Here is a 17,508-nt window from a genome sequence, read left to right as displayed (position 1 = left end):
CTGTTTTTAATTGTGTAAAATGGTAACCTAAATAAAGTGGTAAAAACTCTGGATTTGGAATGAGAGAAGCTATTTTCAAAACATGATTCTGCTGTCTTGTGACCTTGGACAAGTGAAATTTTCATGGCCTCAGTTTCCTCAGCTATGGAGTGAGGGAGTTGGATTCTCTGAGGCTCCTTATAGCTCTAAATCTGATATCCTAGTAATCTTATAAACAAGTGACAATGAAATATGCATTTTCATACCCAAATTTTAATGTTACGTATATACAGAGTGAAACCAAAGCTAAGTTTTAGGAATTCAAACTCCTGAAAGCAGTCATTATATTTAAACATGAATAAATATTGAAACATTTGAAGCATCCTTATACTCTTACATTGCTGATAAAGTTATGTTTTGATTTGCTGTGTCATGTAAATATATACATACAGTCAATAATGTAACCACACTTGCCTCTCATCTACCACATTATTAGAAGTTATAAAAGGGACGTTTCCAATTGCACTAATCCCTACACATTCCAGATTGCTTACAAGCCCCAGGTGTTGAGGAGGATTGGCAGAAAATTAAGCTTTCGGAAGCCTATCTTGCTTCTATCATCAAATGACAAGTTTTTATGTGCCTGTTACTGCCAGTACAATTCCCTGCCTTTTTCATTAGGATTCTAAGAAAGCTTTAACTTTACTACAAAACTGGCATTTGAAATGTTCTGGATCTTACTTTGTATATTTATTTTTTGTTTGCAAGTGAAATTAATATAACAGTGTGCAAAGACTTAGCTGTAGGCTAAGCTAAAGAGATGTGCCTTTTAAAGTCCTTTTTTATCTGACTTCTTTCTACGTTACCAGTCTTTTAACATTTTGTTGCTCAGCATAGATGGTCCTCTACAATCCAGTGATACCGGCTTCCTTGCTGTTAGCTTCTGATTGATTCTGTGCATTTTCACTGTTTGCGCCTCATACCCAGAATGCTCTCTCTTCTTACCTTGTCTCCTGACTTCCTGGGCTTCTGCCTTCAAGTCTCAGCTAGGTTCCCATCCTTCTGTAAGAAGTCTTTACCGACTTTCCTTTCCTTTCCTCCCGTGGCCACTTCCAGTTTGCCCCTTGTACGCTTTGTTGGTACGTAGTCTGTGCGTCTCTCTCATTAAAGCTGAGCTGCTTCAGGGCGGAAGCTGTTTTTGCCTTCCTTTTGTACGTATCCCCAGTGTTAGCACGGTGTTTGGCACATTGTAAGCATGTTATAATTAGTGTTTATATGATGTTTAAACATTATATCAAGTTGTTCATTCTTCCCTCGGTTGAGTTTATTTTATATGAGGTTCTCTGTGCTTTTATAATTTTTTTCAACCATTCATCATAATTGTCATATGTAAAGTTGAGTATAAAATGAAATTTGGCATAAATTATAGTAACAGAAATAATTAGTGCTATCTCGCATTGTAAATTTCCTCCATTTAGAGAATTAGTGCTTTTCTAGTGGTAAAATTTTACCAAACAAAACTCTGATTATAAAATATAATTTTCAAAATCAGCTTTTTTAACCTTTAGATACAGAAAAAATGTGCAAATGAAACTTCACAGTTAGCAAAATATTACATTTAAAACCATAAAATATTTTAAGTTTTTTTCTCAAAGTCATGCATAATATTGACTTTACAGAATTCCTCTCTTCCTTGTAGTTTGTAATCCTAACATATAATTGTGTTTCTTTCTTTTTGCAGCAAGCTGTTGAAGACTGCAGCACAGTTTCCACTCATAGTGGCCATTGGTGTGGTTGCCTTTGGCTCTACACACTTATACAGAGTGCCATACTTTGTCGTCATTCCTCTTTTGCTCCACATGTTGTCTAGTATTTGATTTGAGAAATAGTAGGAAGGTAGTGAGAAGGAAAAACAGAGAGACTCATCCACTCAGACTGCGGGATCCTTTGGAGAAGACAAGTCTATTTTTGCAATATGGAAATTCAAAACTAGTTTTGTAACCCCTAAGGAAACTATCTGAGGCATGGTGTTGTATTTGTCTGCTGATCATTTTGAAAAATGAACATAAGGAGTTTAGCGGCCAGAATCTTGGAAGATTTCATTTCCTGTGCATACCAATCTATTTGGTTTGTGATGCCAGTGATGTTTTATAGTCTAGATTCGGTAGATACAGCAGTGTTTGTATTGACATTGCAAGCATTTTGTTCTTTCATCCAATTTTTCTACTAAAATGTGTGTTTCTTTGTATTTACTGTACTTTGTATATTGAGAATTAAGTCTTAAAGAGATGGATAAAATTCATAATATCACAGTTTCCTCAGAAAACAAAATACTAAGAATACTTTTTGATCAGTTTTGAGAAACCATATTTATGAAGTGTATTGTTAACATTCTATTATGTCTACAAGGTTATATTCACTTTGAATTTTTCTTGGCCTTCTGACAAGATATTTTTCAGTAACCTTTCAAAACTTACTTAAAAGCATCAAGAGCTCAGACGTTAAAGAAATGGTCTTTTTGTTATTTTTCAAATGCTGGCTATCATTTTGTATTCATGACAAATATCTTAAGTCTCCTAAATAATGCTAGTTTTTGGTCATAAGAAAACAATAGGTCATAGTTAATCACTTACTGGCATTGAATTAATTATTTCAGTTTGTGCCTTCATCAAACCTAAGTTTGACTCTTTGCAACTATTGCTTTTGTTCTGCCCTTTGGGGCCAAACAGAATAAGCCTAATCCATCTTTCACATGACAGCTCTTCAAGTACTTGAACACAATGATCTCTCCTCTTCCCTCCCCCTAGCGTCTTCTGTTCTCTGGGCTAAACATCCTGGTTTCATCAGTCAATCGTTATATAACATAGGCTTAATGTCCTCAGTTTTCCTGGTTGCCCCTCTCTGAAAGTTGTATTGATGTCCTCAAGTGGTGATGCCTGGAACTGGACATAGTGCTCCAGATGAGGTCAGTGATGGGTAGATGCAAAAAGACGATAACCTCTTTATTTCTGGAAACTATGCCTCTCTTAATGCAGCCCAAGATCACTTGAGGCTTTTTTGGTAGCCACATCACACTGTTGACTCATGTTGTACTTGCAGTCCATGAAAACCCGTGGATCTTTTTCAGATAAACTGTCTATTCATTCCTCTCCCATCATGTATTTGTGAAGGGGGGTTGGGTTTTTTTGGTACTCATTTATGAAACTCCACATTTTTGTAGCCAGTAAAATACTTTCCAAAGTCCATGATATTAGACTCAGCCCATTACTAGTCTACCAATATATTGGAACCTGACTGCCCACTCTGTTAGCTATCCCTCCCAACTTTACGTCACCTGCAGATTTGATGAGCATGCCATACATATCTTTGTTTTAAAAAATAGTTTATTTTCCCCCAATTACATATAAAGACAATTTCTAACATTCAATTTTTTTAAATTTTGAGTTCCAAATTTCCTCTCTCCCTCACTCCCCCCAAGACAGTAAACAATTTGATATAGGTTATACATGTTCAATTATGCAAAACCTATTACCATATTAGTCATGTTGTAAAAGAAGACACAGACCCAAAGGGGAAAAAAATACAGAAAGTGAAAAATATTATAGTTTGATCTGCATTTGGACTCCATCAGTTCTTTCTCCAGAAGCAGATGGTGTTTTTCATCATGAGTCCTTTGGAATTGGATTGGATTGTTGTATTGCTGAGAATAGCTAAGTCGTTCACGGTTGATCATCATACAGTATTGCTGTTACTGTGTATGGTGTTCTCCTGGTTCTGCTCACTCCACTTTGCATCAATTCATGTAAGTCCTCCCAGGTCTTTCTGAAACCATCCTGCTTGTCATTGCTTGTAACACAATAGTTTTCCGTTACAATCATATACCACAACTTGTTAGGCCATTCCCCAACTGATGGGCATCTCCTCAATTTTCAGTTCTTTACCACCACAGAAAGAACTGCTGTAAATATTTTTGTACATATAGGTCCTTTTTCCTTTTCTTTGATCTCTGTAGGATACAGAACTAGTAGTGTTATTGTTGGATCACAGTTTTATAGCCTTTGAGCATAGTTCCAAATTGCTCTCCAGAACGGGTGGATCAGTTCGCAACTCCAACAGTGCATTCATGTCCCAGTTTTCCCATATCCCCACCAACACTTGCCATTTTTCTTTTCTGTCATATTAGTCAATCTAATAGTTGTGATGTGGTGCTTCAGAGTTGTTTTAATTTGCATCTCTAATCAGTAGTGATTTAGAGCATGTTTATAAGACTATAGATAGTTTTAATTCTTCTGAAAACCACCTATTCATATCTTTTGACTATTTTGACTGTTTATCAAACCAATAATAAATTGGATTTTTGTATGATATGATTTCATTCTAGTGTGAGATAAAACATTTCATAGCAGGGATAGGGACTGAACATTTGATTTTATTGATAAAGGGAGCTGCCAGATGAGGAAATTCCTTCTACCAATGTAAGGCAATACCTTCTCCCCAACTTATAGTTTGAAAGTTGCATAGGGCACTGGAGGTTAAGTAACGAGCAGAATGATGTAGCCACAAGTGGGACTTAAATCCAGGTGTTTCTGGCTCCAAGCCCAGGTTTCTGTTCTTTGTGCCAGTAGCCTTGCATTTGTAGTAATGGTAAAGAAATAGATATAGAGAGAAATCAGAATTATACATTATGGAGAAGTTTGTCCTAAGACTTAGCAGTTCATAGTAATAAGTGCTTACTTTGTCAAATTAAATTTATTACAGTTTTTAATAATAATCCATAATAAGCAAAGGTATAATCTGTTTATGCATCATAAAGGGAAATAGGGAATTAGAAATATTCACTTAAGTTGAATAGTATGGACCATTTATATGGCCTGAATTCATAGGATCATGGTTTGACTGTCTAATGAAACTAGACAAATAGTTTCAAATTTTCCATTTGGATCTAAATAAATGCAGACTGAAAAATGCTGGTCTGTTTAAATAAGTTGAGAAAATTATTTTTTTACATCTACAAATTGAGTATTTACTAAAATTCAAAATATTTCTATACCTTTGCTATAAATGCTTATTTAACTTAGTTACTAAGAACATCAGTTTAATGGAAAGTACAAAAAAAAGGTAATCAGGAGACACAGAATATTGTATTTAGAGCTGGAAGAGACCTTAGAGAACACTGAGTTCAACTCTTCATTTTATAGATAAGGAAACTTAGGCATGGAGACATTAAATGAAGTATGTTCTTGACTTAGGCCTACTATTAATGACTCATTTAGCCTATTCTGATTTTTTAAAAATGTTGAATAAAACAAGGAAAGTTGAACTAGATAGATGATATCTAAGTTTATTTTCAGCTCAAAAATTATTAATCTAATTATTTCTTGATTTGTTGATTTTTATATTAAATTTTTTCATGAATTAGGATGCATTATTCTGCAGTATTTGAGGCATCACAATGCTAGGCTTATGAAGTTAACTAGGAGAAGGCATTGTGGAGTGTCAGTGACAAGTATTTATTTGGTATACCTACTATATTCTAGGTACCATGCTAAGGACGGGGTATACAAAGAAAGGCAAAAAGCAGGCTTTGCTTTTACAGAACTAACAGTCTAATGAGAGAAAAATTCAAGCAACTGTCTACTAACAAGAGATAGAAAATAAAACTGAGGTAAATAATGGAGAGAAGGTAATAGCACTAAAGGGGATTCGGATCTTCACAGTAAGGAAATATGAAAAGTATCTTTAGGAAGTTTATACATGTAATCAAATTATACAGAAAAAGTTTTCCACAAGCAGAAAAACTGTGTATGCTTGTGTATGCATACTTGCATACCCATGCATGTTCTTAGGTAAAAGTGAAATGATACTTTTACACCGTAGAATCAGTATTTTGCTTTAGAATCAGAAAATTTGCTTCCATCTTTTTGAACTAAGGGCACCACTTTGAAATCAGAAGACCTAAGTTCAGATCCTGGCCATGCCACTTAATGCCTGTATGACCCTGGACAAGTCATTCAATGTCCTTGAGTCACAATTTTCTCCTCTATAAAATGAGGGGTTGGACTAAATGACCTCTGAGGGCCCTGCTCACTAGCTCTGAATCTTATGATCCTGTTATAACCTTGCTTCAAAGTTCTGTGCCGCTTTTGTAATTAGGCATTTAACGCTTCATGTCTTACCTCATTCTGAGGAAACAGGAAACTCCAAATTCTAGCCTTGTGTTCTTTTTAATTTGTAATGATTAGAAAGTAAGGTTCAGTGATGCTAATTGTATCAAGCTAAAACCTTTAAAATAAATATGCCCAAATTTCCCAAATGCCCAAATCTCAAAATTTATAATAATTTACTGAGGCTGAACTGATTTTCTTTTGAAATTAATAAATTTTTAAAGAGAAGATCTACTAAAGAAAATGAATCATTTTGAGGTGTAATAAAAGTGCATTCATTTTATTCTCCCCTAAATTCATCTAGAGTGAGTAAAAAACTCACAGATGTCTAAAGCCATCACTATTCTTTTCTAACACAGAAAATGATGGCTCTAGTTTTGTTTTCCAGATCTCTCTCTCTCTCTCTCTCTCTCTCTCTCTCTCTGTTGCTTACAATTCTTCTTTTAGAGCTAAAGGGAAGATTTCTTTTTGGTGTAATCCAGCATTATCAGCCTCCCATTGATTACTGAGAGACCTGCACATTTCCCTTCAATAACGCAGTCTGCATGAGTAGCCAGTAAGGGAACACAAAGCAAGGGGACCTTTGTTGTTGACTTGTTTGGGTTGTCAGGGCTTACTGGATTTGAAACCATGAATCCTGAACTCTAAATTCTTTCCTATAGGAAATTATGGCACATGAAAAGGCAACTAGAACTGACCTGAATCCTGCTTTGATAGACTAATTGCAAATAATTCTTATTCATTTAAAAAACCCTCTTTTCAGCAATATTTGGTTAATGGAGCTCTAGTTATTATATTTAATTACTTGATTGCGATGAGGCAACATTTTAGTAATTCAGAACAGTCTTTGCTTTCAGTTCATACTGTAAGTTTTCAAGATTCTGTCGTAACTGGTAGCATAAGACAGTTTCAACACTTGATTCATAAAAGGCATTGCAGCAACCACACAGTTCAAAGGAAAGACCAAATTAAAGCATCCTATGGTTGATGAGAAAAGCTCCATATGAGAAAATATTGTTAAATTGGCTTAATTGAACTAGAAATGCAAATATCTGGTTCTTTGTTCCTTATAAACTAAAATATAAAGCTGTCTAAGGTCCAGAGAGAAAATATTAGTGACCATAAAATGCTTAAGATTGATATGAAAGAATAAGAATGTGAAACATTTCATTATAGGATGAATGTAGACAATGCACCTCAAATGTGAAGGGAGAAAATATCACAACCTCATTTAGTTTCTTTGCAGAGCTGTATCTTGATGATAGAACTTCATTTTTTCTATGGTCTTTTCATAACTTTGTTTGGCATGGTATATTAACAACAGTAATTGTTTTGAAATGCCAAGTCATAGGTTAAATTGGTGATGATTTTTTCAATAGGACTTGATAGATACCAAATCAGAATCAGTGTGTCTTTATTCTATAACCTCTAACTTTGAACATTTATGAAGAACTTTGTTGATTTATTTTGTTTGGGCCAGTGAAAATTTGCTTCTGAAAACACTAAGAATAGCCATTTTATAGGTTTATATTTGCCTTTATTTTTTACATTACTTTGATTTTTAGTATTTATATAGTAACATAATTAGTTAAAAAAAAAATTATATGTTCCAGGGCCTCAAAAGGGCACATTTTATATTTTACATTACATTTGTTCTGTGTCGTATTAAACTTTTTAAAATCTTTTTTGTAAGGAAGAAAAATGAATTTTTTTTAAGTTTGAGCATAAAGCACTGAATTGGAACTTATTGAAGAGTATTCATAAATTTAGCAGAATGTACTTTAGCCACCAAAACTACATGCAGCTATGGTATACCTCTGGATACTTGTGCCAATGAACTATATTTAGCAAACAAATGCAGATTGGGATAAAGCAAAAATAATTTTTTGCATTTTTTAAGCTAGCACTTATAATAACAAATTTGTAACTGGCAAATTAAAAGCTTGTACTTTGTACTCCTGTTTTTCTATATCTTTAAAGATTTTAGTATAGTATCAAAACTTTATTTGATTTCTGAAATAGTGGTATCTGGTTCTTCATTTGAAGTATCTAATTTACATTATTTGACAGTAATTTGTCTTAATTTTTATATCATTTGGCCTTTTTGTGGTCACTAAGTGTCCCTCATTTGATGGAATACACCAATAGTTCCAGGGAACTTTGCTTGGTTCGTTGGTTCCAATTTTTCCAAAAAGAACTTGATTGCCAAGGTAATACTAGATGTGTTATGTTAGGGAAGAAAAAAAATGCAAAAAAAGTTAGAATTGGACTTTAAAGATATTCCTCTTGTTTTACAGATAATAAAACTGTTGTCCCAAGAGAGAAAGTGATATATCATCATTCACCTTGGGAGCAGTTCACCTTTTAGAGTTGGGGTTAACCATAATGACTCTGCCAGCAGATCAAACTGCACATGTTCAAAGGCAATCATTCAATTCAGGAAGTATTTCTTAAGCATCTACCATGCATTAGACACTGTGCCAGAATACAAAGACAAAAAGGAAAATTCTTCCTGGGTTCCTTCCAGCTCTTTAGATTCTCTGACTCTGGGACTACCATGAAGGAAACTTGACACAATGAGCCTACAAGATGTACTCAAATAAAACTTTAATTTTTTAAAATATCAAAGTTTAGGGAAAATCAGGATGCCACGTTAACCATGCTAACATAATAGTTGTACTGTTGTATTTAAGTCACAAAATAGAATTACTAAAACTGAAAATGTACAGCAGTCGTACTTTGCCTCCAGTGTATAGATGTAGTAGATTTGCCTTTATGGCAAGCCCTAACACTTCTAACTTTGCATATCAGGCAATCTTGCCTTATTTTTTCTACTTTTACATCATGTGACTTCACTGGCTTCTCACTGCCTACTAACACTTGTACAGTCGAAAGGTCAGCAAGATTTTGTGCTAAGAGTGCCTGGGAGTTAGAGACCTCTTGCTCTAGTCCTGACCCAATCCATAACCTAGTTGCATGACCTTAACCTGTCTTGAAAAAGAGGGGGGTTGGACTAGATCCCTAAAAATTATGTATAGCTATATAGTATTATCCTATACCTTGTCTGACAGCTACTTCAACAACAGTTAGTAGATTGTGCATAATTGTTTATTTAACTGAATAATCGCTGCTCTCTTCATGTTAAACACTGTTGAATTTTAGCAAGTGCTGTAGTTTTCGCTGCTGTACACAGATAGCTCATAGAAGTTGTTAGTGGCAGCAGGACCATGTGGAAGTAAAGGAACTATAAATTCAAGAGAAAAATGTTGCAATTTCATTCATTCTTAAAGTGCTTTGCAAACCTTAAAACACCAGAAATTTGAGCTAAACTCCAGATTAATGTTGTTAGTATCTGTGAAGTGGGAAATATGTGTATTTCATGTCTTTACATTTTGTATATGTTCAAAAGTATATTTTTGGAGTACTACTCTGAATTCTCCCATAGTGGGTTTTTCTTAATGCAGATCATTTAAATCTTTTATTTTAAATATATGATATTACTTCTAATATAATTTTAGAACAAGAATAATTTGACATTTTACTAACTATAAATGTGGCAAAATGCAAAGGTCAATATGGCCTGTGCTCATAGGGAAACCAGGGCAAAACAGCTTATATTCTCATGTGACCTTGATTTCTAGTTTTATAGGGCAAAATAGACTGTGCCTTAAAACAGTAAAGAAGAATGCCCTATAGATTTTTGGAAACTGTAGATTTCATTATGGGTATTCATCTCAAATTGGCCAAAAATCTTTTTCTTCAAGGTCAACAAAATTGGGCATTAAAAATATGAGCAACTCATTTCCTTCGTATTTGGGGAACTGTCTTTCAAAGCATCTCCCTTACTTTCCAGAGATTTCATTTAAAATTCAAATGAACAGCTCTAATACAAAGAAATAGGGAATTGATGACAATGATTAAATTATTTTTGCAGCAATTGGAAGAATCTATGGCTTTGACATTACATGTGAAAATCTAAATATTTACATGTAATTGTTGTCTTAAAGATCCAGCAGTCACACATTTCTTCCCAGGATTTACTTTGGCCAGGGACCCCTCCCCTCAGAGTGTGTAGAAGCATGTGGTATGTGAGCATTTAAATGTTCTTCATATTAAAAGAAAATTGGTGACTCATACTCGTAATGTACCTGTTTGAGATTCTTTTCCCTCTCCACCTCAATTGTCAAGACTGAACAGATTTTTTTGTCAAAGAATTATGTGTATATTTTCCTAAAATAATAGATGTGATTCTGAACAATAGTTTGAATTCCAACTTGTCTTTTGATCTGTAATCTTAACTGAAATTTTCCCATATTTGTGGACTTGATAGGCCAGTTCATTTCAAGTTGATTTTTTAAAAAAATCATCCCTTTTCATGTTAAATTTCTGCTCTCACTGATTTTTATGAAGTTTTACAGTTCTTTGAAAGTCTCTAGAAACTATACCTTTCTTGAGTACATTGAGATGGAAGCAGAGAAAAGGGAAAGTAATAGAAAAAATTCATTCCCAAACTCAGTACTGTCCCATATCAGCTTTAATACTCTAATTGCAGGCTCATAGAAAGTCTGTATGTAATGATAAGAGACATAGAAATCTTTTTACAAATAATGTTCACATGCAGATCATGCAGTGCATAGTAATTGAACTATTCTGTACACTCATTGTCATTCAGTGCAAAGGATTATTATACCACAGTGAAACTCCAACATGGACTAAAAAAGATAACCCTCTTCCAAGTCTTTTCCACATGGACATGCATGCTTTTCTTCAGAACTTTGTACAGTATTTGTTGTGCTAAAGACACATTTGTGTGTACTTGTTTTGTATAGTATAATTAACATTATTATATCTAACTTCTAATTCACAAGAAGTGCTACTTACCGTGCTCTATATAGAGTGTTGTTAAATGGTTTTTTTACCTTGTTTCAACTCTCTGCTATTAGGTGTAGGGTGCAGTGTGTGAATACTTCAGTCCTTGCTCAGGTATTATTGTGTAGCAGTTTTTGGTGCTTTCTTTTTAACCCATCATACTCAATGTTCTAAATGTTCAACAATAAATTTGGTGAAAAAGAGACTGTCTTGTGTAAGTGGCATTAATTATGACCTCTCTTCTGAAGATCCTTAGTGCCAGCTCTAAAGTAAACTGAACTATTTTCCCCTAAGCCTAACTACTTGGAACACTACTGACATGGAATACAATGACCAACGCATCATAGACAGTACAGTTATAAATCAAATTACACAGAGGATGTGCTGTGCCTATGAGATGTCAAATCAATTTTTAGAAGAGAAGTAAGAGAAGTACTACATTGTGATTGAAATTTCATTGTTACTGCATTGTTTAAGGGTTTTTCTCATTTCTCAGAATCATGTACATGCTTCCTCAAAACAGATCCGAGATGTTCCTCAGTGCCTAGAAGAACTAGGGAGCCAACAAGCTAAAAGACAAATTTCCTTGGTATTTAAAGCATGTCAGGAGGGCTTGGGAATTCAGTTAGCCAGATTTTATCATGGAATTGATTTCATCTGGCCCTTGCTGTAGTACTTACCCAAGAATCTACTGACTCTTGATTATCTTTTTCTCTCTCAGTCTTGTACCGCCTTTGAATGGGTACCTTGTGCTCCTCTCTTCCTTGCTATGTGTTTTCCCATCATATTCTTTCTGCCTTCAACCTCCCCCCAAAAGCCCAAGTAAGTTTTATATTCTTGTAGTTCAACAAGGTTCATGCTCCCTGTTCTTTATTTGAAAAAGGAGATGAGTATATTTCTCAAATGTAAAGAAAACCAATTTTAATTTTTTTCATGTTTCAGTAAAAGATTTTAAGTAAGCCATAAATGAGAGAGGAGGAAGTTCACCCCTAAATTAGCCCTTTATCTGGAGTGAGAATATAAGAAAGAGAGGGAATATGTCTAAATTAAAACTTAACCAGTCAGGAACAGATTAGGGGCAGAAGAACAGTTAGGACAGAACCTGCATTGCTTGGCCTTCTGACGAGATCAAGACAAGAAAGGACTAGGACAGAGATGAGGAAACTGGCCTTGAGGCGCCTTCTAGGTCTTCAAGTGTGGCCCTTTGACAGTCTAAGTTTTACAGAACAGACTTGAACTCAGGCAACGGGCCGTACTTAAGGACATAGAGGACTGCATATGACCCCAAGGCGACAGGTTCCCCACCCTTGGGCTAGAAACGTCTGAGCTACCTTGTCTGATGAGCACGCCATGTTTCTTCTAGCAACAAGACTAACAACTGCCTTTTACTGAAACAAAACATGCATCTGAATCTCTGTATTTTTGCCTTGAACTTCAAACGCATAGTAGGTTACAATCTTCCATTCTAAAAATAGAGATGATTTAATTATAATATGTATATTGCCAGTAGTATATATACTCTGTCACTATCATAGCTTGAGGCAAAAGTTCCTGAGATAACTTTTTAATTTTAAATTATGATAGAGAAGCTTTAGGTAGTTAGTTAGTAGTTAGGTGAATTTAGTCTCACCTAAATGTTAAAAATTGTAAGGGATCACGAAAGTTAGCTAGGTACAGAAAATGGAGCGCTTGACTAGGATTCAGGCCACTAACTAGCTGTGTAAACTTGAGTAAGTACCTTATCTTGTCTGTTTCTGTTTCCTCATCTGTAAAATAAGAGGTTGTAATAGGTGCTCTCTGAGCTCCCTTTCAATGCTAAAAGAACTATAATTCATTGATAATAATAATAGCTAACATTTTATAGCACTTACTGTGTGTCAGGCACTGTGCTAAGTGCTTCACAATAATCTTATTTGATCTCATGACAACTCTGGGAGGTAGGTGCTATTATTATCCCCATTTTACAGTTGAAGAAACTGATGCAAAGGTTAAGTGACTTACTTAAGTGAGTAAGTTGGATTAGATAGATTGGATCTGAACTCAGGTCTTCTTGCCTCCAGGCTAAGTAATCTATCCATTGCAAAAATTATTCATTCCTAAAGTGGTGCCAGAAGTTTCTGTAACAGTTGTACTGTCCAACTGAAAATGTCTCAAAACCATGATTGATGGTGTCCCTGTGTGCACCTCTGATCATCGTAACTCAAGAAAGACAAGCAGAGCCATCCATTGAAAGGCAGGTATAATGTCGAGGCTGTTAGACTAGAATCAGGAAGGTCAGCGTTCAAGTCCAGCCTCAAATACTTACCAGCTGGGTAACCCTGGACAAGTTACTTAATCTCTTTTTTGCCTCAATTTCCTCAACTGCAAAATGGGTTGATAACAGCACCCACCTTGTTATGTGCCTGGAATATAGAAGGTGCTCTATAAATGTTACTGTCTTTAACCTTACCTTATGAGGATACTCTAAGACTCCTCCATCTCTAAAAAACCAAATAGAACCCTTCTAAAATATTGAAGAGTCATTGTGGATATGTGACCATGGATATGTTTTAACAGTTATTCAGCCCTTCAAGTTGAGAATTTAATGTTTTTTGTTTGGGGTTTTTTGTTTGCTTTTTTAAACACTGTGTAGTACTTATTACCTCCAAGAATCAGGAATGGGGAACAAATGCTAAAATACAGATACTAGCAATGACAAGTTCAGAGGGGAAAAAGGGAATATAGAAGACCAGAGGGAGGAAAAGACAGCAGGAAAGGAGACTCGTGAGCATTGGGGCAAAAGAAAGTAGAAATAGAGACAAAAGAATTGAGAGGTCCAATCCATCTCCAATACAAGCATGTTGGTGAGAATTAAATTGTTCTCACAAGCTCTGTTCACTTGGACTTAGAGAAAATTTTCATATGAATCATCAAACATTAGAGTAGAAGGGCCTTTAGAAATAGTTGGGTATAATCATTAAATTTTTATCACCATTTCTGAATTGATGATTACTATTTATAATTAAGAAATGGCTTTGAATGAAATTTCCATTATCAGCACCAAGACAATGTGATACACTGGTGACAGGGATTGTGGGTGAGAAATAGTGTGATCTCTTGTTTGGGGTCTGGATGACATCAAGATAGAAGACTAGGAATTCCCCGTCCTAGGAACACAGCCTAAAAATGGAAATAGATCTGCTGAATTAGTCACTGCCTATCATAATTGTTAGCATTTTTTTTAAACAGAAGAGAATTTTAATATTCTTAGAATGTTCATTTTTAAAGAGACGCATTATACACACCTTTTTTTTTTCACCTGGGAGAGTCAACATTAACTTTTGTATGTTTAAGTCTATTTTTATTATTTGATTTATACAAGAGTTTTAGGAGGTTAAGGGACTTAGAGGTGATCAGATTCTCCAGGTCCAATGTCCCCACTATTCATCAAGCAGGGTATTTTAAATGGATGATTTTATGGTAAGTCAGCAGATACATCAGAAAAATGCACAAAACTTAACATATCTAAAGCCAGATTTATTAGGAAGATATTTTTGAGGTACGGTCAGCTAGCTTTCAGTCTCATGGCCTCCAGATATTTCCAATAGAGGCCATATTCTCCATTTTCCATCAATACCTCTGCTTGGTTTCAATTCCATGATATACCATGCCACCCCAAAGATAAGATGATCACCTGAAATCTCTTGCAGATTGGCTCAGTTTTTGATACTCAGCTCCTTCTCAGTTCTTCTGCTGCCTCTTCCTTCTGACTGGAAGAGAGAACATTTAATTCCCAGAGCCTTCCTTTATACAGGGCTCATAATTTCTGGGTAATTGTCCATTTTTTGTTGGTAGCTGTGCTTGGTTTAGATTTGCCTCATGTTTTTTTCAGGTCAGAGGCCAGGCTTAATTTTAGCTTAATGATAAGATCTTGATTTCATTGAGCTTGGGCCTTGGTTTTTTGAAGAGACATTCTTATTAGCCCATTGGCCTGAGGAAGCAGAAGGGTTCCTCTACATGACGGTCCAGTATATAAACCCGTAACCAATGTTTGGCAAGCCAGAAGGACCTCCTCAGTTTTTAGGAATTGAAGGCATCCAGAAAACACACACACAAAACAAAAACTAAATAAGACTATAAGGGTATTTTATAGAAGCAAAATATAAATTTATAGATATGTATTAAAATGTGTTACATATACTACCAATACAAATATTTTCCAATTAAAATCCTCCAGAGTTTAGTATGCCAGAATTTATTAGCATACTTCACAAAGAATCTGTTAGCCTTTTGAAAATTCCCGGTAAGATGAATCAATAAACATTTATTAATCACATACCTTTAGGCAGAAGAAACTAATAGGTTCATGTCTCCTATATTTTGGGTCAGTCTAGTTTAACGGAGAAAAAAAGTAGTGAGACTTCCCTCAAAATTAGAACAGAAGCAGAGCCAACACAAGAATTCTTACATAAGTAGATTTTTTTTCCCCAGCAGGGGGAATTTCTTTGGAGTATAATCTTACACTAACACGACTCAATGGTGATGAAATAGAAAAAGCACTCTTAACCAAAGGTAATGCACAAATAAGTCTCCAGGCATTACCATCAGTACCACTATTGATACATGTTTGATAGTGGTAAGCATTTCTAGTTACGAAAAATGTTGCTGGTTTATCATTTTTTAAAAAGTAAATGTTTTGTTAGAAACTTAACATTAAATATGGATATAAATATACACTAACAACTTATATGTAAATTAATTCATTTCACTGCAAAAAAAACCAAACCACATTTCACACCTTCCTCTTAAGTCTGTAGCAAGGTTATTTTTCATTATATTCTCATCCTATTTTCCTCACATGTTCATAGTTAATATACGTTCCCTTGTGCTGGTGCTTTTTAAACTTTGTATTACTTCATAAAGATCTTTCCAGATTCCTTTGATTTCCTCACACTTGTCCACAACTGTCCACCTCTCCCTAGAAGGTAAGCTACATGACTCCCTTTCCTAGGTATGCAAGAAGTCCCTCTATCCTCTAGAGGATTTCGGTGACTATATCCACACCCTCCCTCTGACACAAAGGCTTAAATTTAAACAACTGATCAAGAAAATCCCTTGATTAACCTCCAGGAACTATAATAGAAAGACTATATTATTTACTGCCTCTAGAATATGAATTCTTAACTTAAGGTCTGTGAACTTTTAAAAAATATTTTGATAGCTGCATTTCAATATATTTGGTTTCCTTGATAATTTATGAAAATTTATAAAAATTTATTATGATAATTTATAAAAATATTTTATTTATGATTTAGAAATCATTGTTTTGGGCTGGGGGGGTGGGGCAGGATTGTTCATAGGCTTCTCCGGACTGCCAAAGGGTTCCATAATACAAAAAAAGGTTAAGACAGTCCTCAGCACTCAAAACTGAATAATCCAAAGGGCAAAGGGAATGATCCAAAGGTTCACATAGTGCACAGACACACTGCACCATTATTTCCTAAATGACTTAATAAATGCCATGGAGCAGTTAGTAATATCAGAAAAATAGGTGGATCTTTTAGGTGTAGGAGAAAGGGATTACATCAACAACCCAAATATTGCACTGATACCTATGAAATGTAAAAAGACGAAGAAGAAGGCCTCTAGTATGATCAGGAGATCTTCTGTGGAGGATCTATGAGACACCATGGACAAAAATAGTACAATGGAATAGGCACAGATGGACTTAGAGTCAGCAACGTTATAGAGAATACTCCACAGAGCCATTGAAATAGAAAGCTTTTTTCTTGCAATGAAATGAAAAGCCTTATTGAGTTTCTGTGTAATTAATAATCAATGTATTAATTAGGTTAGCAAATAATAAATTGATGGTTAGTGTCTCTCCCAGTAACCAAAGATAACTAATGGAGATACTGAATGCTTTAATGTGCTTTTAGAAAAGGGGATTCCACTGACAGGTGAAAATCAACCCCGATTCTTGAACAATTAATGAGGGAGCATGATGAGATCCTAACAGAGCTGCTCCCAGCCCCAATATTCTAATTTCATTACAGGCCCACTGTACCTACCAAACCCCACCCCCAACCCTCCCCTGTCAATGTCCTAATTTGTTCATATATACTCACTGGAACAACAAATATGGCCCTGAACTCTTAGTTCCCACAGAAACAGCAGGCATGTCTATATGATGGTACCCCAGACACTGCTCCCCAGACCCATTCCTGTATTTGAACAAGTGCGTTCTTGTATTCAATCACAATCACATCATCCATCTAGACCAAAACAGGAGCACAATACCTAACTATCTATCTTGACCAGACAGGACTACAAGAGCTAGCCAACTGGAGGGCAGCACGGCCAGAACGTTTAACCACCAAACCATAGATGGTACCCCTCCTCCATTATCTAATTACTTAACAAATTCCTCCTGCTTTTTAAATATTAATCATATCCCTATGTTCTGTGTAAATTTCTGTTATGTAATTGCATCTTTATCCTATAAAATCCATCTTGC

At 35.2% G+C, this 17,508-nt stretch overlaps 1 protein-coding gene across 7 annotated transcripts in view; it reads left to right on the top strand.

Annotated features, from left to right (window-relative positions):
• PGAP1 (post-GPI attachment to proteins inositol deacylase 1) overlaps positions 1 to 11,217 on the top strand; it is a 115,858-nt gene extending 104,641 nt beyond the window's left edge. For 4 of the 7 annotated variants that reach the window (XM_072612764.1, XM_072612765.1, XM_072612761.1 and 1 more), the window contains one exon: positions 1,721 to 11,217. In XM_072612764.1, coding sequence (XP_072468865.1) covers positions 1,721 to 1,856 — 136 coding nt within the window. In that variant the 3' untranslated portion in view covers positions 1,857 to 11,217. The remainder of the gene's footprint in view (positions 1 to 1,720) is intronic. The other 3 variants (XR_011967745.1, XR_011967743.1, XR_011967744.1) reach the window with 3 other exon arrangements.
• Positions 11,218 to 17,508: the final 6,291 nt, after the last annotated feature.

Source organism: Notamacropus eugenii, chromosome 5 (genome assembly GCF_028372415.1).
Source record: "Notamacropus eugenii isolate mMacEug1 chromosome 5, mMacEug1.pri_v2, whole genome shotgun sequence".
NCBI lineage: Eukaryota > Metazoa > Chordata > Mammalia > Diprotodontia > Macropodidae > Notamacropus > Notamacropus eugenii.
Note: the sequence above shows the minus strand (reverse complement) of the source record. Positions and strands in the feature narration are given on the sequence as shown.